The sequence below is a fragment of the Amphiprion ocellaris genome, chromosome 5 (assembly GCF_022539595.1).
Source record: "Amphiprion ocellaris isolate individual 3 ecotype Okinawa chromosome 5, ASM2253959v1, whole genome shotgun sequence".
NCBI lineage: Eukaryota > Metazoa > Chordata > Actinopteri > Pomacentridae > Amphiprion > Amphiprion ocellaris.
This window is the reverse complement of record NC_072770.1, coordinates 4,666,421-4,686,885: the sequence shown is the minus strand read 5'-3', so window position 1 is coordinate 4,686,885 and position 20,465 is coordinate 4,666,421. Positions and strand designations below refer to the sequence as shown.

The window sequence follows — 20,465 nt, the reverse complement described above, 5'->3', positions numbered from 1 at the left end:
GTATGAACATGTGAAGAAGCAAACACAGCTGTGTCTGATTCTTTTCAACTTATCTAATGATTTTATGACTTCTATTTGTATTTTTCAATTTTCATCTTCAATTTCAGTTTTCCTCTTTCAGTTTTGTAAGGCAACATAAAAGCGCATTTTGCCATTTGAAGCACTCGTCCCTAAAATAACCTGAGCAAGATGTCGTGCTGCAGCTAATTTTGTCAGCCTCTGTGTGAACTCATGTGTCTGTGTAACCTGGATATCTCTGGCAAGCTGCCCTGTATCACTATGCCAGTAACTCCAACACCGAATAGTTACAAGATCAGTATTAGACTGGTATTATTATTATGGAAGTCCTGGCATACTGGCATGTGCTCTTGGGTCTGTATAAGCAAATGAGTAGCACTCCTGTCTCTGGATTCTCGCTGGTCTTCTGCCAAAAAAAGCTTTAGAAGTTCAAGACCTGAACTGAACTGTAGTGGAAAGTGATTCAATCAATCTGCAGATACAGTAACTGTCTGCTTTCCAGCTCTGTGCAAAAACAGAGTTTCAAGTGTTTTTCACATTTTGCTTTTTAAAATTTCTTGCCAACCTTTGATTTCAAAAATATCTCTATAATGTGTTATTTTATTATAAGAGAAATGTAAATTTCTTTAATAAGTTTAAACACAAATTCAATCACTTATTGCTGAAACCTTCAGCTAGCCCTTACGTTGTTTAAATATATAAAATCAGTGTACCCAAAGCTATTAACCCTTTCAAACCTACCTCTGTGCAAGTCCACCAGGACATATTCTTATATTTCTACATATTCTAATTACATACTGTAACTGTAATGCAACTTTGTGGGAGTATTTTTATTTGCTTTACATTTCTTTACATCAATATAACCTTTATATCCTGAGTTTTAATAATATATATTAACTTATGTCTTAACTACTACAAAAAATTGCTTAAAAGTGCAAACGTTAAAAAAAGATGAAAATCATTTTTTTCACATATATTTCAAAATACAGAAGTTGCATAGCTGAATCCCTCAAATTTGCAAAAAAAAAAAAAAAAGTTGCACAACATTCCTTGGTCTTATTCATAAAGATTTTTGTTATGTGTGCCATATTATGTATTTTTACAAACCCACTACTGCAATGAAAAAGTGCTATGAGACATGGTGAATGTGTGAAACGTTAGTCAAAGTCGCCAGATTTTATCTGCAATCAGAATGGTCAATCTATCTTATCTGGTTTCAAATCTACCGCCAATCAAAAATGGATTTACAATCATAGCACTTGCTCTATGCTGGGCTCTATAGGGTTAAATACACAATCTGTATAAACTTCAGTGCACTTCATACATGGCTGTCCTCAGTTTATTTTATTTCGCAGTACAACTGTGCACAGACAAAACTAAGAAGCACAACATTATTTAATTCTGTACACAATCACATTCTCTACATTGCCTGGAGAGTGATTTAAATTTACAGAATGTACTGTAATGATAAAAACAAAACCAGAAATTAAAATGTTTATTGATATAAACACATAGATGTTACATGCAGTTCGCCAACGAGGAACTGTAAATTCATGCTGCAGAATTCTTGGTGGTAGTTAAACTGACAACTAGGGAGGTACAGTTTTTGATCATGTAATAATTCAGCTACCATAGACTGTATTGTTGGGAAAAAAGCTGATTGTGGACATGGATATGGACTTAATGATCTGTTTGTAGGCATAAAGCTATGACAGCAATTGCTCATCATAACATATGTGAACACTTGACAAGAGAGCACAGGCTACAACCCTTTGTTAGTCAAAAGCCTTATATACACCTTCTTCCAGGAATCCAGCACCTTCCTGCAGAGACAAAGAAATCATTTGAACTTTAAAAAGTTTTTTTCACCCTCATGGAGGACTGTTTTAGAAAGACTAAAACTGTTACGCACCTTATGCTGCAAAGGCTTCATTCCTTCTGCTCCTAATTTGGAATTCAAAGCAGATGAACAAATAACCACAAAAAGGTGTTAAGTGAGAAACAACAGCAATTTAGAAACACAGAAGAGAAACAATTTAAACTAAGCAGAGCAAAATGTTTTCGTGTTCATAAAATAACTGTTAAAAATGAGCTTTATCCAGACTTAAAAAGCACTTCAGTATTTTGGAAACCAGCTCTTTACACGAGTTAAAGCTTCAGAATGTCTACACTGTTATCCACAAATAAAATGCTTTACCCTGAAGAAAGATATTACTGCTGAGTCAAGGAAATGTGATTAAGTCTCCTCACCGAGTACATGAGGAGCCATTACAGGTTTAATTTATGGGTGCTACCTCTTGGACCCCTGTCAGTGGCAGAGGCCAAACTTTTCCAAGTTTAGTGCTCTCCATGTATGGAAAGTCAGTCAGAGAAGGAAGGTGTCCCCTCAAGACTCATATAGATCAACATATCTTATAGATCTAATTAATTTCACAAATATCAAGCTACAAGTGAACAACTAGTAAAAACTGCTTTATGAGGTTGATGAGGTTGATTCAGGGTAATGGTGTTCTAATTTACAATCACACACAACAAACACTGTTTTAATAATCATGTCTGACCTGTGAGAATGTTGACCTATTTCTTCTCTGCATCTGCAACTGCTGGCTCTGTTAAACATAAGACAGGTTATTCATTTCCAGAAACCTGAATACTGGCAAAGCAGATGTTGCAACCTAAATATAGGTTTTACATGCATAAACAGATGAAAAATGTTGATAGAGCTTCGAGATCTCAACTTACGTTTGACTTCCAGCTTGCAGCTGATAGTTACTTCTCCATGATCGTTCTTAGCTCTGCAGGAGTACACACCACCGTCAAAGTTACCAGGCTTTCGGATCTCCAGAGAGCAGATACCCTGGACGCAGATCTGCCTGTACTTGGGGTCATCTCCAATAATCATCTGATTCTTCATCCAAATGATCTTGGGCTGTGGAAGAACAGATTCATACAATATAACACTACTCATAAAAACAACAAGCAGCAGTGTTGTTTCTATTTATTTGTGGGTTTTTTTTGATGGAAGCAGACAAACAGCATGCACCTGGTTTGAGAGTTTTAGGAACATTGACATGGTGAGGACCTCCTGGGACCCCACAGAGAATGTCCCCACTTCCCCAATGACCTGTCATGGCCTCCTCTCCTCGTCCCAAGTTTCAAAAAAGCAGAATACCATTTCTAGCCTTCTTATCAAGACCATTAATGCCACTGTCATGGTGGCGTCCTGAAGGATTATGAGCCCAAAGAGGAGGTGACAGGCTCAGACAGAAGACTAACAAGGGCAGGCGAAGATCTTCCTCATCGCCAGCTCAAAGCACTGACAGCAGTGTATTTAGTGAGGGAGGGAAGGTGTTGTTGCTGACAAGTAGCCTAAGCAAAGGTCTGGCCAGCTGGCAACGCTGGTCTTACAGGCTAAACTCACACTGAATGTATGTTTATGTTTCAATATTTCATTTCATGTTTTAGCTATTATATTACAGCAAACCAAGCATTAATCCAATGTATTAAGTCTAAAATTGGGAAAACTCAGTCTTTGTGGTGGAAAATTTAAGATTCAGTCTATGAATTTATGAGCTATGGTGTCAGGAACTCAAATTTTGAAGAAAAGCTACAAGCAAGCACAGCTTTTAATGAAATAATGTCAATACTTTTTACTTTATGTGAAAGTACTTTTTTATGAAATAGCAGCAGATAGAAGCCTCGATTATATGTGATATCTGTACATAGTGATTGAGTCTTGTCTTTTTTTTCCTATTTTACATTTTATTTTATTCTAATTAAATGACAAATCAACTTAAACATTTTAAGTCGATTTTTAAAAACTAGTCAAAGACATGAGATGAAAATTAGCCTACTGTGTGAAGTCTGGTTTATTTAAAGTTTACTATTCTGATCAGTGATTACTGCATCTGTCAAATAAATGACACTAAATTAAGCAAAAACAATAAAAATATACTATCTTTGTCCTTCGTCCTCTTGTGTTTGAATATACACTACCATTTAAAAGCTTGGGGTCACTTGTGAGTTTTCATGGAAAACATGAAATTGACCCCAAACTTTTGAACGGTAGTGTACAAAGGCTAGTTGCTGGTGCCGTCTTGGAGGTGATGTCTTACTGAAGTTAGTTCTTTAGTGAAAATATGGTACAACATGGTACTGACTGAGCGTAAAGGAATGTTACTGTACTTTTGGGAATCCCCTGACGGAGCAGAGCAGCTTGGTGCTGTAGCCGACGGTGGTGGCTCTGTCGCTGAGATTTGTGGTGAACTTGGGCGCCTCGGAGAAGTCATGCTCCTGGTACTCAGGAGGCTTGTACTCAATACCTGGAGAACGTAGGAGAAACAGGCAAACTCAGTATGCACCTTAGCAGACAGCAGCTTGTTAGGTCAGTGACATTTTGGAACTCAGTGATTAGAGGGATTTTCTGAAAGGTCCCTGGCACAAACACAGTAACACTAACCATCTTTTTTTCAGTGATCAGTCTAGAGGTTGTTGGGTCCAGCCATTAAAACCTCAATTACAGCTCTGTCAAAAAAGTCACTTAATATAGGCCTGATGAGTGAGTAAAAAATTCTGTGACTTTTAGTCAGATTTCAACATTTCAAAGGTTCTCTTAGCGACTGTCAGAGCTATCGACCACATCTCATGGTCTTCTGGAAGTGGACCTCTGATTGCAGGTTATTTACTTATACACTACCGTTCAAAAGTTTTGGGTCACCCAGACAATTTCATGTTTTCTATAAAAACTCACACATTTATTCATGTGCTAACATAACTGCACAAGTGTTTTCTAGTCATCAATTAGCCTTTCAACACCATTAGCTAACACAATGTAGCATTAGAACACAGGAGTGATGGTTGCTGGAAATGTTCCTCTGTACCTCTATGGAGATATTCCATTAAAAATCTGCTGTTTCCAGCTACAATAGTCATTTACCACATTAACAATGTCTAGGCTGGATTTATCATTCGTTTAATGTTATCTTCATTGAAAGAAAGTGTTTTTCTTTCAAAAACTAAGGACATTTCTAAGAGACCCCAAACTTTTGAACAGTAGTGTATGCACAGCTGAATGTCCAATCTATCTGACTTAGAGAAAGCCTATGATGGCAGTACTTATACAGAGCTCAATAAGACAGTATGATTACGTACACTGTTACCTAATGAATAAATAACACAATGCTGATATCTTCCTCAATGTAGTTAACTGTAAAAGACACGAAGGTACCTGTCTTCAGGATCTTGGCCTCCTCCTTTGTAGCAGCAGCGCCCTCGCTGATTCCACACTTGTTCTCAGAAAACACTCTGAACTTGTAAGTGTTGCCCATAATAAGGTCAGAGATGGTGGCATTCAGTCTATGGTAATGCTCCAACACAGTGAACCAGTCCTGTGAACGCAACACATACACACACAGTGTAGACATGATGGATTAACTCAGAATGTATTAGGAGTCTGAATTTACAGTCTGTAATTTATTAGCGGGATCCTTCCATTAATAATCACTGTGTATTATTTATTATGCCCTGACAACCAGCTGCCCTTTGATATTGAGAACTTACTCCAGTTTTTTTGTCGGCCTTCTGGATTGTGTAACCCGTGATTTCTGTGTTTCCGTTGTCGGTTGGTGGAGTCCACTCCAGAGCAACGTTGAAGCCCCAGGTATCCACAATCTTTACACTGGCAGGAGGCCCTGGCAGCTCTGGGAAGGAACAGAGTATACTGACTATCAAAAGGTACAGACTTAAATGTCATCTCATAATATCAATAGTTTTCTCACCAACAATCTGAAGAGTGAGTGAAGCCTTGTCCTCAAAGTCCTCCACCTTCACACACATTTCGTACACTCCAGAGTCTTCCCTCTCAGCTGCACGGATGAAGAGGATGCTGTCTCTATCAGTGCTGCGGATGTTCACCCTCTTAGTGTCCAGGGCTGCACCATTCTTTGTCCAGGTGACCACAGGTTTGGGTTTGCCCTAAGAAATAACAAATCAGATGGTAAATTTCACTTGTTATTTATTATCCAGGTGGACCCACATGCAGAAAACTCCAGCTTACTGTGAAGGGGATGGTCAGGTTGATCTTGTCTCCAACGTGAGCGACGTATCTCTGCCTGAGGAAACGAGGCAAACGCACCTTGGGGCGGTCTAGAGGGGAAAGCAAAGGAAATAATCATAGATTATTGAGGATACTCAACATTTATACATTATTTATTATGCTATTCCTTCAGGTTCTCTTAAAAACTGGTTCCAGAGGTTGTAAATGAGAGACAGAAGCAGCCTTAGCAGGATTTAAGGGATCTATTCAAAGATGTTTGCAGTGGAAAAGCAGGGTTCAAGCTCCTTTTGTGACCACCCAATCTCAAAATTGATGAGCAGGCTGAATTAATCCAAGCCTGTCTTAGCAAATGAATTTTCACTGGTGTCACTGGAGTGTTTCTATACTTTAAGTGATTGTTAAGCTTGGTCTTTATCCCCTGTATGCCCTGTCAGTTCTGTAGTACAAAGCTTTCATTTCAATGTGTTTTTTTTTGTTTTTGTTTTTTTATCGGGGGGGGTGGTGGTGGTCACGATATGTTACAGTAGACAGGAAACAATGGACAGTAAGATGGTTAATATTTGTATGTACATGCACATAAGTCCATATGAGTGCCTACGTATGTATTTGTGTGTTCCCATATATGATATGACAATGCAGTTGCATATAGTTGATCAAATGCATTATATCAGGATAGAACTATTGAGATGTAGCATGTCATTTTTAAGAGGATCCCACAGTTGTTTGTATGTCTACATACGCTACCATTAAAAAATGTGGGGTCATCCAGACAATTTCATGTTTTCCATGAAAGCTCACACTTTTATCCATGTGCTAACATAACTGCACAAGGGTTTTCTAATCATCAATGATCCTTTCAACACCATTAGCTAACACAATGTAGCATTAGAACACAGGAGTGATGGTTGCTGGAAATGTTCCTCTGTACCCCTATGGAGATATTCCATTAAAAATCAGCTGTTTCCAGCTAGAATAGTCATTTACCACATTAACAATGTCTAAACTGTATTTCTGATTAATTTAATGTTATCTTCATTGAAAAAAGTGCTTTTCTTTCCAGAATAAGGACATTTATAAGTGACCCCAAACTTTTTAACGGTAGTGTATGTATTTAGGTGTTACTGTATATGGTATGACAATGCAGGTGTATATATTTTTATCAATGTATTATAGCAGGATAGACCTATTGAGACATAGCATTTAATTTTTAAGATCCCACAGTTGTTTCTATGTCTACATATATTTTTAATATGATTTTCTAATTGGAAATTTTTTGTATTTGTGTATATTACAAAATCAGTACAATATAAATCATAGTTATCAGAGCAGTGGTAATTGTTTTATACATTTTTGTATAAACCATTCATTAAAACTTTTTGGTTATATTTTGCTTCGCAGTTTACTATGCAAGTTCTGCAAAGCACATAGTCCTTACAGAGAAACAACACCATAAATTAGGAAATTTAGAAGTCAAAATGTGTAAATAGGCAATCAAAGCAAATATGAATATAAAGAAGTATTTCAATTTCTCAGGCATGTGGTGCCTAATTTAGAAATATGAGAACTCCTGATTCAGAAAACACCACAACAGATCCGTCATTTTCCTAAATGCTTCTCTAGACACTGAGTATTATCTCATAAACAGCCAGAAAAGAGCCCATAAACTGTCATAAAAACTAAATCATATGGATAGCTAGTCAGTGGAACTTTTAAAGTGATACTTAAGCCACAGTTAGTCCCTTGGAAGTATCTTGCTGAGGCTCATTTGTAAAAGTGATTTGGTGAGAGGCACCACCTGCTGAGTGGAGCACAGCAACATTTGTCAGGACTCTAAATAAAGCAGGCGGACTGCGGTATATCACCTCTCCTCATGACGCACAGTTTGGAGACTCAGTTACTCCCCATCACATCAGTATGTATTAAAATCATAGCTACATTAAGAAGGGCACAGAAACTATTAGATGGCTCCTAAAGGCAGCCCGTTTGTGAATGTAAAGTAAATTATTTTTAAAAGGCAAAGAGAAAACAAAGTCAGATGAGGTGAAGCGTGTCTGTATCAGAACAAACACACTGCTTGTTAAGTGTATTACCACTTTATACGAAGAGGATTAAAGTTAATGATCATTCTACCTGTGAAGTCTGTGGCATGTTTCAAATTAAGCAGAGAATTTCTGCGAGTGTCATGAGATTTGTCATCGGAGAAGTGGACTCCACACCCACCACCCTCGTCTGCTCAGTGGCAGGACACGCTGGAATTTACCAGCCACCCCCCGGCTCTCTGCAGCCCCCACCTGCTCACAGCCAGACCACTTGCCTCCATCGATCTTCCACAGAGGACTCTGACACTCGCCTCAGCATGAATCCTGGCAGGGATCTCAAAGCAATGCCAACCGTTCCACACAAAACTTTGTGTTAATAGCAGGGACATCCCAGCTATTTTCCAAAGTTTGTGGTTGTTTCGTCAGAAACCATTCATTAGTTATTTCTATATGTGGCCCACTTGCTATGGTGAACACGATGATGAACGTGGGCGCGAATACTGAAATACTGCCAGTCCAGCTGGGATCAAGTTGTCTCCCCTCCTCCCTGTCCAACTCTCCATTACGCATAGCTATGATTTGTGAGAGTTCCAAAGTAATGCAGCTCCTCCTTATAAAGCCTCAGGGTCTGATCATCATTTTACTGCAAATCGCTTTGGATATACTGTCCATGATTAACACTGTGAGGTGTACATCATCAGTAAAACCATGTACTTAACAACTGTGTAGTTATGACACCGTTGCCAGATGGATCAGTGTTTCAACTCATAGTGGAAACAAGCGAGAAGACCAGAGTTTTATACAGTTAACGCAGCAGGCATGTGCCTACAAGACATGGACAGCTGAGAAGAAAACATTGCTGAGCTGTTTCTGTTTGACTTCTGCACTTTACAACTCCCACACTGCCTCATGGTGAATGGCTCTGCAAAGTTTACGATGAACCTGTGTCAGACGATTGGTCCCATATTAGTTTTAACACATTTTAAAAATGGGCTAAGCTAATCATGTAGTACCTGAGAGAAAGTCTAAGTAGGTTTTTTTGTAGGTCATTTTGTTTTTTCTCTTCATTATTGGCTTTCTTTTTAACCTGCTCTTATGTAATAAACTCTTTAAACCATTAAGAGAGAAAATGGCCTAACTTTGACTTTTACAGGCCTATTTATAACATTTTTTGCCTCCGTGCATTTTGCTGTTTATATTTACATGTGTTTGATGTAGTATTTAGCGCATTTTTATTTTGTCTTATTTTCCAAGTAATAGATTGTACACTGACAAAGAAAAAATATTTTTCTGTCTCATATCACTGAGTACTTGCATGTCTGCACATATTTAACATATTCAATTGAAGCAAGTTTTTGTCTATTAACACTTACAATTGTTTCCTGTATGTGGTAAATGCTAAGTTTGATGTACAAAGTAAATGTGTCCTTGCCTTTGCTGTTGCTGTGACAATTTCCCTTCATGTGATCAAGAAAGTTTATCTGTTGACATTTTGGGTTTTTTTTTATGTATCAGTGCTATAAGTTACAATATGTTCCATGCTTAAATGGCTCTTGTTTGCGCTTTTTGCCAACACTTCTTACCAGCGACCTCCTTCACCAGTACGGGCTCGGCGAGGGCGACGGGGGGGCTGCGGCCTCCAGCGTTCACAGCCACCACACGGATCTTCAGACGGTCACCAGTGGTCTGGTTTTTGATGACATAACGGCAGGACTTCTGCAGGTCCTCATTGACCGCTTTCCAGTCCTCAGCTGGATGGGAAAAATACACACAACAACGAAAAAGTGTTAATTAAAGCGTGCAGAACATGCAAATTATATCCAGAGTGAGCAGAACAAATGTCATCGACGACGAGAGTAAACTGAGACACTAAGCACTGCTTTTTTGCAGCTTTGCACGAGCAGTAGAAATAATGTATTTGACATAAATATCTTGCATTGGGCATGAAATCGCTGTGTGTCCGTCTGCTAAATCAAGCCTGCACTGAACTGCTGCTGATATTAGCTTAGCACTGTAAGTCTAAAAGCAGGACCTCCAGCAAGCTCACAGCAGCTCCTGCAATGCCTCTTTCCTTGTAGGGAGAAGTTAGGTAGCTCATCATATAACTCTGCCACTGACACTTCGGGGACAGCTGCAACCGACACGGCTGACCCACATTAAAGCAGCAATTTAACATTTTTTCCAAGTACATTAAAATACTTATAAACATTGTGTACAACTAAAGATATCAGTATAGTTGCTTGTGTGCAGACCAAAAATCAGCTGATGAACAGTGTTGAAAAACCATTTAAAGGTCAGAGGACATTTTTGTCATGGTGTATTAATACCACTATCCGACCCCTTTCAAGCACATGCCAGCATGCAGGGCACCTGCTTCAAAGCATAGTAGGACTTACTTCCATCCTTGCAGATTTCAATGGTGTATCCATCCAGGCCTGAGGGCCCGATGTTCTCTGGCTGGCTCCAGATTATAGTAACTGAAGTGTCATTCTTGTCCTCAACAAACAGTTCCACAGGAGCACTTGTGGGCTCTGCAAATGATGAAAAACATACAATTATTCAATGGGCCTTTGCATGCTGCGTCAATGCACAAAAATCCACATTCACATGAGGTGAAGATGCAATTCCTGATTGTAGCACCGTAATAAAAAAAGAGGGCACGTGATGACTCATATCACTCTGAGATGGAGTTTTCTTTTGAAACAAAGGGTTACCTTTGGGTGGAGGTGGTGGAGGAGTAGGTGGTTTAGGTTCTTCTGGTGCAGGCGCCTCAGCAGCTTCAGCTGATGTTAAATAGGCATTTGCATCATTGTTAGCAGCATATAATGAGCAGAGCGACAGCATCAAATATAATCCAGTTATGTACCTCACCGCTCTCTGTCTCCCTTACTGGGAGGTCAAAGGATTTACCATAACATTACACTGCGGATTTTTATCCAATTAGTCTCAAATGACAAAGTCATCTCAGTTATTGAAGAGAGAGGAGTGAACAGGAACGTGTGCTATTTTTTGCTGGTTGGTTTACCATCAGCAGGAGCTTCGGAGTCAGCAGCCGGAGCAGCTTCGTCTGTGGCTGGAGAGGCAGCAGCTATTATTAAATGTTAGATATTAATAATTAGTGCATTAAGCAGATGGGACATGTTGCAACAGATGACAATGTATGTGCTGAGATTACAAACTGTAGACAGTGTTACAAAGAGGTCAGTCCGTGCTGTTGGCTTTACCGAAAAGAGGCTGAAAATAAAAAAATGTTGTCATATAAAATGAGTGTTGTGGCTCATTTTTTACCAGCAGCAGGGGCATCAGCTGCAGCTGGCAATTCCTCTGCGGCAGCAGCAGCAGCTTATATTAGAGGTTAGAAAATATTAGCAGATATTAGAGAGTAGATACGAGTATTAGATAGTAGTGTAGTTAGCTTTACTGTAGGTGGTTTGAGTCTGTTGATCTACTGATCATCAGCAGGGGCATCAGCAGGAGCAGCTGGTGATTCCTCAGCAGCAGGTGCAGCAGCTGATATTAGAGGTTACAGGTCATTAGCAGGTATTAGATATTTAAGAGCAGCTATAGATATTAGTACAGTTAGCTTAACCTTAGGAAGTCCGAGTTTTAACAATATAAGAAACAAGAGTCTGTTAATGCACTGATAGTCATTTTTACTATCAGCTGGGTCCTCAGCAGCAGCAGTTGGTGATTCTTCTGCAGCAGGTGCAGCAGCTGATATTAGAGGTTAGGAGATATGAGCATTAGGAATTAGTGAAGTCACCTGTGTCGATGGAGGGTTGAGTTTTAATAACATAAGGTCTCTGTTATTCCACTCATAGTCTTTTTTCTTAACCATCAGCTGGCAGCAGCAGTTGGTGGTTCTTCTGTAGCAGGCACAGCAGCTGACATTAAAGGTTAGGAGATATCAGGAGATAACGTTTTGAAAATGTTGTACGACATTTTCAAAATGTTATAGAAGGTGTTAAGTCTGCATATCAGAGAGTTTACATGTTAACATCACAGTGCGTGTAGCTTTTTTAAATGAGGCAGTCAGAAGGTAGAAGCAGGCAGTTGGAGCAGCTACCATGCACTTTCCGTGGGATTTCAGTGGCTACAACGTCGCACCTTTGCGCATAAGCGCCTGTGCGTAAAGTTACCGCGTGCTTACCATGAGCTGAACCAACAACTTGTGCTTAAATTAAAAAGGTTACAACAGCAAACCCAGTGTTTATCCACCGAGATATAAAAGGCAGGTGGACTGCACGCTGAATAATCAGGGGTATCTCATGGTTTGACGCGCCGCTGCGCACTGGCCATTACCATCTGCGGGTGGAGGGGTGGGGGCTTTGGGCTCCTCAGCTGGTGGGGCTGCCTCTCCCTCGGCGGCGGGGGCAGCTTCACCCTCAGCAGGGGCAGCTTCAGCCGGGGCGGCCTCGGCAGGAGCGGGCTCCGGGGCAGGTTCGGGAGCAGGCTCCGGAGCCTTCTCCTCCTTGGCTGGTTCTTTCTTCGCCGCCTTCTTGATTGGGGCAGGCTTGGACGGCATGTTGGCGGTTGCAGCTAATTCCCAACTGAGTTAAGTCCTTCAAACTGAATCCAGTGCCATCATTCCTCGGGGGGTGACGGCCTTAAATAGGCCTCTGCAGATTCAGGCGCCGCCCACTAATGAATTTCATGTAATAGATACTGAGCACTATGTATGTTTCAGACCACCATGTCTGTGTATTCTCACTCAGTGTACATCATTAACTGTTCCACTATATTTACTGTGGTCGATTTAAACAGAAACACATTTATTTATTTATTGGTGTTCCTGACCTGCTGACATTTTTGTTCCATTCTTGGCAAATACTTTTTTGTTTGAGGTACTTAAAAGTAAGTAAATAATCATCATATCATTAACTACACTACCAGTCAAAAGTTTGGACGCACCTTGTCATTTAATGTTTTTATTTTTTTCCCCACTATTTTCTACATTGTAGATACATACTGAAGACATCAAAACTATGAAGCAAGATATATGGAATTATGTAGCAAACATAAGGATAAGTTCATCTGAGTCACCAGCCTCAGAAATGGCAAGTTAACAGCAGCTCAGATTAGAGCCCAAATAAATGCCACACAGAGTTCTAGTAGCAGACACATCTCTACATCAACTGTTCAGAGGAGACTGAACCAATTAGGCCTTTATGGTCAAATAGCTGCTAAGAAACTGCTACTAAGGAAAAGAAACGAGCAGAAGAGATTTGTTTGGGCCAAGAAACACAAGGAATGAACATAAGATCAGTGGAAATCTGTGGTTTGGTCTGATGAGTCCAAATTTGAGATCTTTGGTTCCACCCACCGTGTCTTTGTGCGACACAGAAAAGGTGAATGGATGGTTTCTACATGCATGGTTATTACGGTGAAGCATGGAGGAGGAGGTGTGATGGTGTGGGGGTGCTTTGCTGGTGACACTGGTGGGGATTTTTTTCAAAATTCAAGGCACACTGAACCAGCATGTCTACCACAGCATCCTGCAGTAACATACCATCCCATCCAGTTTGAGTTTAGTTGGACCATCATTTATGTTTCAACAAGACAATGACCCCAAACACACCTCCAGACTCTGTAAAGGCTATTTGACCAAGAAGGAGAGTGATGGAGATGACCTGGCCTTCACAGTCACCTGACCTCCTTCAAGACTGTTGGAAAACCATTTCAGATGACTCCCTCATGAAGGTCATGGAGAGAATGCCAAGAGTCTGCAAAGCACTAACCAAAGCAAAGGGTGGCTATTTTGAAGAATCTAAAATATAAAACGTTCTGACTTATTTCACATTTTTTTGTTTACTACATAATTCCATGTGTTCATTCCTAGTTTTAATGCCTTCAGTGAGAATCTATAATGTAAAAACTCATGAAAATACAAAAAAACATTAAATGAGGTGTGTCCAAACTTTTGACTGCTAGTGTAATTCCTGTCATAACATTCCTTTCTAGTTTTAGTCATATGAGCTACTGCAACATTACTGCAGTCTCTATAAGCAGTTGTCAGGTTGGCACACAAGAAGCAACAGAATGAATATAACATGTATTTTATTAATTCCAACAAACAGTGATAGGTGGATGAAAGCCTTCAGAAGCATGCCTTATCCATGTATTGGACCCAACTCTGAAGAAATATACCTTTCTCTCAAGGATGCCCCCCCCCCAACCACACTTCAATGAGTGTTGCTGCACCCAGAATGCTGCCCTATTTACAGTCTTTACAATGATGTTCTGTACAAAATAGAGAAATTAAGTTTTACAAAGGATTCTTTAGAAAAAAAGAAATATCAAATATCTGATTATTAAAAAGGAAACCACTTTCTAGAATGATTTCCCTAAACAATACGTTAATGTTAACATTGTTTTTTCTCATCACACAGCAAGTTTACATGCATTTTCAACACTTAGAAACCCTTAACATTTGCACATCAGTGACATTAGATACAGCATAGCAATTTTTTTAAATTTTAGATAAGTCCACAAGCATTGCAAAAAATATGACTATTCAGCAACCTGTATTGGCCTACGATATCAGATTTATCTCTTTATCTGGCATAATTCTATTTAGAATCAACTACACAAACAGTGAAGTGCTGATTCTTGCCGACTACATCCAGCCCACGATTTGATTTTTAATCATTTTTTGTTGTAGTTTATTGTCATTTGACCATTTAAATATCCAGTTACATTACTTCTGGTGACATTCATAAGGACAAAATACATCAAACTGCTGAATTTCTTTAACTACGTTTATGAACCCTGTCTTCTTCGCCACATCAAACGAATCTCCCTCTCTTTAAGGCTCAGTATCACTGGCTGAAACAAGCTTCCGCTTTCTATCCTGTTGTGTAATTTGGTCCAAATTTAAGAACTCAAAGACAGACCAGATGAAAACACACTGCATTTGTTTGTGATGGTCAGACATTTGCTGATTGCCAATACCAGTAGAAGTTGCAACATAGTCTCGATACACTAGTAAGTGAACAAAAATCACAGCTACTACAGAGCAACAGGCACAACAGTCAGTGAAAGAGATGAGAAGCTGGAGGCTGATGGCTTTAGTTAACCTGCAGGAACAGATCAGAGTGGGGCCGGTAATACTGTCTAATGCCTGAAATATTTACAGTAATGGATGGATTTCTTGGCACAGTGAGAGTCACTAAGCCATATGCATCTTTTGGCTCTTGATGTCTTTAATTCACTTGTATTTTTTCTCAGTTTGCATGTGACCAGCTGCATATTAGATTGCAGATTTCTTATCAGCCTTATTCAAAAAAGTGCAATAGCAAAGCAATAAGCAGCTCAGACACAATTTAAAATGTGAAACTTTCTCATCAAGCTGTCATTAACGTGATCTGACATTCATTTACAGGATTTACTTTGTGTGAAGTTTAGTCTGAGCACTGCAACAATGACACAGTTTGGGATGATGAATTATTTCAACACCACTTGCACAACCATATATTTTATCTGTCATTTGCTCCATAATGGCTTCTTTACAAAAATCTACACAAAGTACCTTATAAAGTATTTAAATCTTCTGCTTTTTACTCTTCCATTAGAATATGAACCTGCTGTCATTTGTGTCTGTCGTGTACCCAAAATGTTCTCAGATATGAATACTATACGACATCAACATCAGTACACACTGTACAACGTCTTACAGGACTTCACTGTCTCTACATATATTTCTGCAATAACACCTACTACAAAATATCAGAAATGAACTTCCAAATCTATTTTAGGTTTCTTTAGTGTTTGACAGAAATGACACAAAACTCTTTGCTAACCTATCCAGAACGCCTATGCGATTATTTATTTGATGCTAAAACAGTGTGGGACATTTTAAAGAGCACCATGTACCTAAATGCTGTTAAGACGCATGATTGGTGAGAGATTATTAACGAGCATGAACTATAGCTAATGAAATGGGCATAGGTGGCTGTAAAGTCACTCTGCTCAGCCATTGTTTTGCAGTTGAACTTTGATAAGGCTTCCTTTAAAAAGCACCTACTACATGATTGACACTGTTATACGGTTGTTTTGTTTTCTATACATTCATAGTTAAACTTAAACCCCTAACGTGACAGTCAATATGCATGATTAAAGTACAGTATTTGGTTCAGTAGATATTTGCACCAACTGATAGAGATAAAATAACTGCAGTGTAGCCTGAACATCATATATACAATAACTATTCTGAATATTGGGGGAAAGATCTGAAACAAATGTGCTCTTTCCTGGATAAGCATTACGGAAAATCCATGAATCTGAATCTCACTTGGATTCAGATAGCTTTTGTTTTGTCTGTTCTCACAAGAGAGCATTTGTTATGTTCTATTATCCCTGTGTAATAAGTATCTAATACCTGATATATATGGCAACATTGGTGACACTGCTTGTTTCACATAGAGCAGCGAATAAAACAAAAGTAAGTGTTTGGAAAAAGTGGCCTGTACACCGACATAGTGACAAGCTCCCATCACTGATATATGCATTTTGTTTTATGCAAAAGAGTATGACAGCAAGTTTAATTTTTCAACTTATAAACCATGAAAATTATTTTTAAAAAGATGGAAAACTGTGAGAACATATGGCGAGTTTCTGAAAAATAACTGAAATAAATAATATATAGAGCTGAAGAACGAACTGATTTCTGACTGTTGTAGATAGTGATGAAAGCACCAGTAGATTCTGCTAAAGTTGAGGTGACACTGACGTCTTTGTTGTTAAGGCATATTACTTGTTTCACCTGCTTGGGTTGTAAAGTTCAGGATTGCATATGTATAAGATTTGGCCTTCAAAGACTTATACAGTAGATATGTACCGAAGAACTTTGCAATAAACAGTAGCATCTGTCATGCTGTCATACTCTTTTCCAAAATGAATCACCATTAATTGAGAATAGCTCCTTTTGACAAACACTCAATATCCCATGATGCACTGGAGCACAAAATTGGAATGAGTGTTGTCATAGAAGTCCCCTGAAAGTTGAAGTACTGAGAGAATGGATTTCAGTGGTCTGTTAGCACCGATCTAAGAGTACTGAGGGCCAGCGTGGTGATACAGGGATCTGAACTGCATGGAGTCAATGTTAAACATATCGGTAAGAAACGGATTGTTTCATTCAATACTTGTTAGCATTTTTTTTTAATACTGTGTGTGTTAAAATGGAAATCACAGGTCATACTTTCAAAGCCCTACTGCAGAAATGACAGTTTAAATTGCCCTACAACCATTTATGAAGGTCCATTTGTTCCTGAATGGGCTAGCATCAGTATAGCAAACAAAACAAAAAAAAAAAAAACTTAAGTGTAAGCTCTGTGTTTAAAGTTTAGGCAGACTAGGGTCTTCTTTGTCTGGGGATTCAATATAATTGGCAGCCTCTTGAAGTTTCAAAAGCATGGCCATCTACAACAAAGAAGACAGATTTGAGACGTCAAAACTTCTACAGAATCCACTTCAGTTTCACAGATGTTTCATAATTAGTTTTAGAGAAGAAAACATCATGACACAGTTTTTCTTACCAGAGGATCAGATTCCATGGAGCTGGGTGGAGTCTCCTTATGAGGCCTCTCCTCGCTGGGCTGACAGGGGCTGCTGGAGCTGCTGATGCTGGGAGGAGGTAGGTGGAACAGCTTTGCCTGGTCCTGCTGGGCAGACGGCCAAGGCAGGGTGCCCCTCACCCACTCCACTGGATCCTCCCATACTGCTTTCTGGCCATGTACCTGGAGAGTCGCAATGTACCTTCACTTAGAGGTAAACATTTCCCGTGAATCCCAAGTCACCAGCGCTTCCACAAACTGAACTGAAAAGTGAGCTTCAGAGGTTTTTAATTCAACCAGAGAGACCATTTCTTGGATTCAACCACTGATTTAAATCATCCGTTGAAGAGCTGACTTGCACTTTTATACGCTGAATCACTGCCTTTTTTTCTGTTGCAACTCTGTATGCAGAACCAGACTGCATAACAACATGGAAGGCTGTAAACTCAAAATAACCCAACTACTATACAAAATGGCTATGGAAACAGACAAAAACTAACAGAAAAGGAGGTCACAGCAACTGGTTTCAGTTTGCTGCTCTGACGCTCTAAGCTCTGGCTCAACTACTTCACCAGATGCTTGTACAACCTCCTCTACTGCTGTCCAACGTAACTGACTCTGACATTGCTGGCAGCAGAGGTGCTCCATGGAGTGCTAGAATTTTATAATGATTTATTACCATATGCACAGTTTTTATTATCCATATAGAAATCTGACGCTTGTATTACAGATGGTGGCAAAACACACAAACATGTGAGATTACTGTTGTGTAACAGGAAGGAAGGTGTGACTCAGTCTAAAGTGTTGAATATTGAATCTAAATATGGGTCATTCCAGAATTGGAGGACATTTTATGTCCCACCCATCAAATTTTAAATAATCCATGTTCAAAATACAAAAACATGCAGTGGTTGTATAAATTTACTTGCTTACTCTTGAGCCCAAATCTAAAAAAAAAAAAAAAAAAAAAAAAAAAACTACGAGAAAAGAACGTTTGAAAATATTTTTTAAAATACCAAATAATTCTGGAGTTCACCCTAAAATGACATTTTTCTCTTCTCTTACCCCCTTGATGACCAAGTTGAATCTCAAATAAAACTGTTAAAATGCAATTTAAACCTCCTTTTTCTTGGATTTTTTTTCATTAATGTCTCCTGTAATTGTAGGATTTTTTTTTAATCAACACAATATTTTAAATAAAAATGTAATATGCATGGAACGTGTGTCCCATAACAACCCTGTTAGCATAACCTTTTTAGCTGGGAGAGGAAGAAAACAGTGAGTCATATGATACGCTGGGATTAACCTCATCAAACAATTTGGCAAAATAATGGGTAGCAAAGCTATGTCCACTGTTCTATCTTCCATATTTTCTTAACTTTATCAGCCTTGATTGAATGTCTCACTTTACCTCATGCAACCCTGTTATGCATATTATCAGGATAAGACAAATTGTTTTTACTTTTTTCTTGACTTTTTTACATCAATAAGTTTGTCCTCTTGGTCAGCAGTAACAGCAGCTAAATATCTAGCTTCTACTGCTGAGAAAAAGATCACATTAGCATGGATTAGCAACCCTGTTACTGTGATTAGAGTAGAGTTAGTAAACAACAAATATACACAGAATAAAAATGCTATCATTGATGCGTAAGCTGAGCCAATCAAATCTTTGAGAGTTTATTTCCTATTTTTGATGAATATGTAGCAGAAAATTGCAAAAGAGAAGGCCTATTTTTCAACAATTTTGAAGCCCAAATGTCCTTGAATTCTGCAATGACCCGCATCCTGATTTGAACGAACTGTAGTTGGCTGTGGAAGCTCACTTTGATGCCATCCTTAGCTCCTTCTTGCAGATACGGAATAATAGAGTGATTCCAAAGATCAATAAACCAGGATCGAAACTCATCCACTGTGACTGGACAGGACAGGAAAAAGCAAGGGCCTGACGAGAAAACGTGAGCAGAAAGAATAATAGTGAGAACACACTTCAGTTACACAAAAACTTGTTTGTTTAGTGCCCAATCCCGATCTGCCCTGAGTGTTTCATACCAATGAGGAAGTCCGATGTGCTGTGCTTCTCCAGGAAGGTGTGCAAATGATACCACAGTTTGGGGACCCAGTCTAACACCTTGATGAGGTCCTCATTAGTCAAGTTGCTCTCATCTTCTGATTCCATCATTTTTCTGTGCAAATATCGCACCAGGAAGCCATTGGCCGGCTCCACATTGTTGGAGAAAGTCACCATCCTGAGATAACAAAAAGCAAAAATTCACCTTACAAGACAAACAAACAATTCTGCAAATCCCATTCACTAGTCTGTTACCAACATATTGGATTACTTATGCTATTATCCCTCGAATCTATATCATCGCTGGGTACTCGAGTTTACAGGTGATGTTGACTGACAGGGATGGACTGCTGGAAAATTGCTACTACTATGTGTTAACAGTAGAAATCCAATTACATCAGAAACATCAGAAATATTTTATTAAAAAGTTCTTATTTTGGTCTTATTACATTTCACATTGATTTTACTGTCCTCTTGCTTCAATTATGTAACTGTATTATTCAACCAAACATAAAAAGAAAGTCCTGCTGTTGCATCCTGTGTCACATAAGTGTCATAACAAAATCTTGCTAAATATTATTGCTGTGACAGTTTGACAGTGCTATCCTTTATTCTTATCCAACCTGAAGCTGAGGTGCAGACTGTTGTTTGCCGTCATCTTTACTGGTTGGTTGCTTGTTCCAATAATGTAGGGACTAAAAGCAGAAACATATTACACAGTTTAGGTTACA

General features: G+C 39.0%; 2 protein-coding genes across 13 annotated transcripts in view; both read right to left on the bottom strand.

Moving 5' to 3' along the window:
• Nucleotides 1-1,498: 1,498 nt before the first annotated feature.
• Nucleotides 1,499-12,699, bottom strand: mybphb (myosin binding protein Hb). Of its 4 annotated transcripts, none has more exons than XM_035949015.2 (14): nucleotides 12,415-12,699; nucleotides 11,138-11,200; nucleotides 10,827-10,895; nucleotides 10,509-10,643; nucleotides 9,696-9,863; nucleotides 6,074-6,162; nucleotides 5,796-5,991; nucleotides 5,578-5,717; nucleotides 5,246-5,405; nucleotides 4,204-4,340; nucleotides 2,761-2,947; nucleotides 2,580-2,627; nucleotides 1,931-1,962; nucleotides 1,499-1,841 (listed from the first exon to the last, which is right to left on the bottom strand). In XM_035949015.2, the coding sequence occupies exons 1-12, from the start codon at nucleotides 12,635-12,637 to the stop codon at nucleotides 2,596-2,598; spliced, it is 1,599 nt and encodes a 532-aa protein (XP_035804908.1). In that variant the 5' UTR covers nucleotides 12,638-12,699; the 3' UTR covers nucleotides 1,499-1,841; nucleotides 1,931-1,962; nucleotides 2,580-2,595. The 4 variants fall into 4 exon arrangements, with proteins under 4 accessions (XP_035804908.1, XP_035804909.1, XP_035804910.1 ...); XM_035949016.2 differs by having other exon boundaries at nucleotides 11,138-11,185; XM_035949017.2 differs by lacking the exon at nucleotides 11,138-11,200 and having other exon boundaries at nucleotides 12,415-12,698.
• A 1,453-nt stretch (nucleotides 12,700-14,152) lies between these two features.
• nav1b (neuron navigator 1b) overlaps nucleotides 14,153-20,465 on the bottom strand; it is a 97,085-nt gene continuing 90,772 nt past the window's right edge. For all 9 annotated transcript variants that reach the window (XM_055010640.1, XM_055010645.1, XM_055010642.1 and 6 more), the window contains 5 exons: nucleotides 20,358-20,429; nucleotides 19,716-19,912; nucleotides 19,490-19,608; nucleotides 17,649-17,849; nucleotides 14,153-17,532 (listed from right to left, as the gene is read on the bottom strand). In XM_055010640.1, the coding sequence (XP_054866615.1) occupies nucleotides 17,449-17,532; nucleotides 17,649-17,849; nucleotides 19,490-19,608; nucleotides 19,716-19,912; nucleotides 20,358-20,429 (673 nt within the window). In that variant the 3' untranslated portion in view covers nucleotides 14,153-17,448. The remainder of the gene's footprint in view (nucleotides 17,533-17,648; nucleotides 17,850-19,489; nucleotides 19,609-19,715; nucleotides 19,913-20,357; nucleotides 20,430-20,465) is intronic.